Source organism: Quercus suber, unplaced genomic scaffold, assembly GCF_002906115.3.
Source record: "Quercus suber isolate HL8 unplaced genomic scaffold, Cork oak 2.0 scaffold_79, whole genome shotgun sequence".
Classification (NCBI taxonomy): domain Eukaryota; kingdom Viridiplantae; phylum Streptophyta; class Magnoliopsida; order Fagales; family Fagaceae; genus Quercus; species Quercus suber.
In genome coordinates this window covers 1,432,042-1,436,895 of record NW_027069544.1, presented here as the reverse complement: position 1 = coordinate 1,436,895, position 4,854 = coordinate 1,432,042, and the positions used below count along the sequence as shown (strand labels likewise).

Below are 4,854 nucleotides of genomic sequence, written 5' to 3'. Positions count from 1 at the left end.
CTAGCCACGTTTTTAGAGTTACTCCAGATGAGTTGTTGCTCATACTTTGCTGTTTTGTGTAAATCTCTTGTAAGATCTAGAGGAGCTTTCCTTTACACAAAACTTAGGGTTTTCAAGGTAGAGATTACTTCAACATTTTGATGATCAACTCGATTGCTACCATTGAAACTTAATGAATATTGACAGGAATTTAGACCCCTTAAACAACCAGATTGCGTAGCCTAGATTAATTAGCCAAGTTGTTACTTAGTCAAATTAAGCAATTCTAGGTTAAAACAATCCAAACAATCATATCAAGAATATAAAGCAGCGGAAAATAAATAACACAAGATATGATCACCCAGGAAACCACACGGTAAAAACCTGGGGAGGATTTGACCCACCGATCCTCAAGGCTAACCTGAATTCACTATGAAAGAATTGAAGTTCATACAAAAGGACTACAAGCTCCCCGCTCGACTTCCTAATGCTACCCACCAGTAGAACTTCCTGACACGACCACGCGTAGGCTCTGAATCCACGGACTACTTCTTTCTTGAATTCCTCAATCAGCTACAAGCTCCCCGCTTGCTTTTCTTTTAAGTTCCAATGGTTGCAACGGTAATGATCTTCAAGATGTTGAAATCATCTCTACCATGAAAACCCTAAGTTTTGTGTAAAGGAAAGCTCCTCAAAGATCTCACAAGAGATTCACACAAAACAGCAATGTATGAGCAACAATACAATATGGACGACCTCCAAAAACGTGGCTAGGGTTTAGTTTATACACCTAGGGTAAAAACATAAAACCCTAAACGTTTAATGAAGTAGGGCTGAGTTGGAAATTCTGCAGAAAATTCAACCTGTGCGATTTTCGATTGATCGAGTCTATTCTTCGATCGATCGAGCCAGGCCGAAAGTCCCAAGTACTTCTGCAGCCACTCGATTCCAACTTTACAATATTAAACCAACTTTGAGCAAGACTAAATAAGACTAAATACAATGTTTTGATCATGGTTTGCCAACATTACAAATTAGAGTTCTAAATACATAAAATCCTAAGACCTTAGAACCTAACAGAATATCAAACGTGGGTGCTTGTAACTGATTGGAGAATCCAAGAAAGAAGGAGTCCGTGGATTTGGAGTTTGCACGTGGTCGTGTCAGTAAGTTCTACTGATGGGTAGCATTAGGAAGTCAAGCGGGGAGCTTGTAAGTCCTTTTGTATGAACTTCGATTCTTTCGCATAGTGGATTCAGGTTTACCTTGAGGATAGCTAGGTCAAATCCTTCCCAGATTTTTACCATGTGGTTTTCTAGGTGATCATATTATTGTGTCTTTTATATTTCCCTGTTTTATACTTTTGATATGATTGTATGTTTGTAATAACCTAGAATTGCTTAAATTGACTAAGTTAATCACTTGGCTAATTAACTAGGTTAATTTGGTTGTTTTAAGGGGTCTAAACCGTTCAAATAAATATATTTTAAGAGAAAAAAAGAACAAGAATAAAACTAGTTATCCCTACCTCGCAATCCAAAGCAAAAACAACAACGCCATATACCTACTCTACATGTGGAGAAATTATACCGTCCTTTGATGGACCACATCACTTGTCCATCATTCCACTAAAAGACTCATATTTATTTAAAATTGTTGAGTCAGTAATTAGTTTCAGTTTAAAAAAAAATTTTAATTCAGCAATTTTAAATAAGTGGAAGTCTTTTAGTAAAATAGTTGACCACATCACTTATTCACCATGAGGACTTTATAATTTCTCCTACGTGTGGATCGAATATCTCATTTTGATCTCTTGTATTTTCTTTTCATAAGTCAACAACAAAGCAAAGTAACGTCAAGCCTTATTTAAGGAAAAAAAGAAAAAGCTTCCGAATTATAAATATGAATATATATATATATATATATAATCTCGAGTGTGAACACACATTGGATTCCGTTAAGACCACCATTTTCCACACCTCCGTTAATAAAATCTCTAATCTTGATTTTCCCTTATAAATAACCTCCTGATAGTGTGTCCTCCACACTCCTCTCCATATACTCATTATCATAATCTTCCTCATTATAGTAGCTTTACTTGCCTGTTTTTTTTACTACCTTTCTTCCATGGCAGCCAACCAAGTTCACGACCAACCATCACCCTTAAATGAAGTCAAATCATTCGATGTTGAGCAACAAACTAAAAACGATGAATTAGACTACACCAAAAGGGGACAATGGCTTAGAGCTGCCATCTTGGGTGCAAATGATGGGTTGCTTTCCACTGCATCCCTTATGATTGGAGTTGGAGCTGTCCGAACAGATATTAAAACCATGATCCTTTCTGGGGTTGCTGGGTTGGTTGCCGGAGCATGTAGTATGGCCATCGGAGAGCTCGTCTCTGTTTACTCACAATATGACATTGAAATGGCACAAATGAAGAGAGATGGTAGCACTGATAACATGGGAGTGGAGGAACTAAATGCTGAGAGAGAGAAATTGCCAAACCCTTGGCATGCAGCTGGAGCATCAGCACTTTCATTTGCCGTGGGAGCATTAGTACCGCTATTGGGGGCAGCGTTTATAAAGGACTATGCAGTGAGGGTGGGAGTGGTAATTGGGGTTGTGAGTTTTGCCTTGTTAGGGTTTGGAGGGCTAGGTGCTTTTCTAGGGAAGGCACCTATTGTGAAGTCCTCCTTAAGGGTTTTGATCGGAGGTTGGTTTGCTATGGGAGTTACTTATGGCTTAACCAAACTTGTTGGTAAGTCTGGACTGTAATCATATGCTAGTTTTTGAAGCCTTTTTCTTTTCAAGATCTCTTGGATCTTGTAGTACTTATCTTGTGGTGTTACAAGCACAAATAAACTTGCCTTTTTCTTTTCATTGTAGTACCTATCTTGTAGTGTTACAAGCACAAATAAACTGATAAGTCTCATATTTCTATTTGTCTGTCTATTTCTACAATATTTGTATGTTTGGCAAAGGAATTTAGATGAAAATATTGGTTGAAACAAACTGTACATGTTACTTTCTTTTCTTGATATTTTGTACATTTCATTTTTTTTTTCCTAGTACCTTACATAATTTTTGGGTAACAAGCTAATTATATAATAAACAAAAAATGATCAAACACTGTCAAAGTGTATTATGTTGCTCACTCCCCTTAGTAAGATTATCTCATCATCATTACTATTAAATATTTGGCGAAACTACAATATTGGTTTCTTAAGTTTATTCTCTGTGCGTAATTGGTTCTTCAAATTTGAAGCGAATACAATTGGTCTCTCAAGTTTTAAAACTGAGTTGTATTAGTATTTTTACTAACTGTTATTAGTAGTATTACTTATGTTGCTAACGGAACAATGACTTAACATTTTTTTAATGACGTGACATGTTTTTCATTAAAAAATTACAAAATCAATTTACACAAACAATATTTATAACCCAGTATCAAATTTAAAAAAGCATTTTCTACCGATTGTACAAAGCCCTAGTCGCCACTGTCGGTGGAGACCCAAACCCTAGTTGCCGCCGACGATAGCGCAAGCCCTAGCCACCGCCGGTTCCTTATTTCTTCAAGTTTGATATGCTTGGTGTTTGTGTGCCAACAATTATCATCTCCCCTTTCGGGATCAAGAAAGTGACTAGTAAGTTTTAGCATTAGTCTGTGAATTAGTATGGTTTTTCTATATAGATTTGTTGTTCTTCGTGCTGCATGATCTTTGTTTAAAAAAGAAAAAATCCTTTTTATTAGTATATTTGTGATTAAAATATAACTTAAGAGGTGGTGGAGTCCTCCTTTCTCATTAGTCCCAATTCGGTTACAAAAAGTTAACCTTTTCTTTGCTGGTGGGCGGTGTAGATTGACAGCTTTGAGAATTGAATTTTGGTTTTGCTTCTTGCTTAATTCTGTTTTTTCAAGATTTGGAGCTGGCGGCAACTAGGGCTTGGAATTTTGTTTTTCAAAAGCTTTGAGAATTGAATTTTGTTTTTTTATTTTGTAATTTTTTAATAAAAAAATGCCACGTCATTAAAAAAAAAAAAAACAAGTCATTGTTCCGTTAGTCACGTAAGTATACCATTAACGGCAGTTAATAAAAGAACTAATATAACTTAGTTTTAAAACTTGAGGGACCAATTGTGTTAGCTTCAAATTTGAGGGATCAATTGCGCACACATGGTAAATTTGAGGAACCAACATTGTAGTTTCACCTAAATATTTTCATGCAAAAATATGGGTTATAACCTAGTATATTATATTAAAATTGAAGAATAATCATAATCTAAATTAGTTTATGATTATTATCTAATTTTGCATCATATCTAAATTAGTTTAACCTGGCATTCTGTAAAGGTCAAAATCAGCTTGACAATCTATCAAAAAAAAAAAAAAAAGAGTTTACTTGTTCAAAATATAAATAAATAAATAATTAATATTAATGGTGGTTCCAATAAAAACTAATAAAAAATTGTCAGCTCAACTATTGTAAAAAATATATATTGTGAAAATATTGTGTCTCTAGCATTATTCATTCTTTTACAACGTGAAGATGAATTAAGAAATAAGAGACAAAATTATTGAATTGGAATTTAAAGTTTAAGCATAAGATTGATTATACATATGTCAAAAATGTTAAGTTATGCCTAATGTGGGGGTCAAAAACACAAAGCACGCCAAACTTGCTATGAATTTCAGATCAACACAACTAACTTTTTAAGAAAAAATGGCAAAATCCCACAATGGGAAGATCGGATAGGTGATTGGAGATGAAAATGACTAAATTAGACTCTTATATTGATGAAAATTTGTTTCCCAAGGTATACATTGAATTTCTAGGGAAAAAGACAAGCTCAGACTCTTCTCTCTTTCTCTCT

The 4,854-nt window shown here is 34.8% G+C and overlaps 1 protein-coding gene across 1 annotated transcript; it reads left to right on the top strand.

Moving 5' to 3' along the window:
• The first annotated feature begins 2,106 nt into the window (after positions 1-2,106).
• LOC112031264 (vacuolar iron transporter homolog 1) lies at positions 2,107-2,757 on the top strand. Its single transcript, XM_024063952.1, has one exon. The coding sequence runs from the start codon at positions 2,107-2,109 to the stop codon at positions 2,755-2,757; it is 651 nt and encodes a 216-aa protein (XP_023919720.1).
• The last annotated feature ends 2,097 nt before the right edge of the window (positions 2,758-4,854 follow it).

Bases quoted from the DNA above. Each gene is read 5' to 3' on its own strand.
- LOC112031264 (XM_024063952.1), top strand. From the start codon at position 2,107: ATGGCAGCCAACCAAGTTCACGACCAACCATCACCCTTAAATGAAGTC.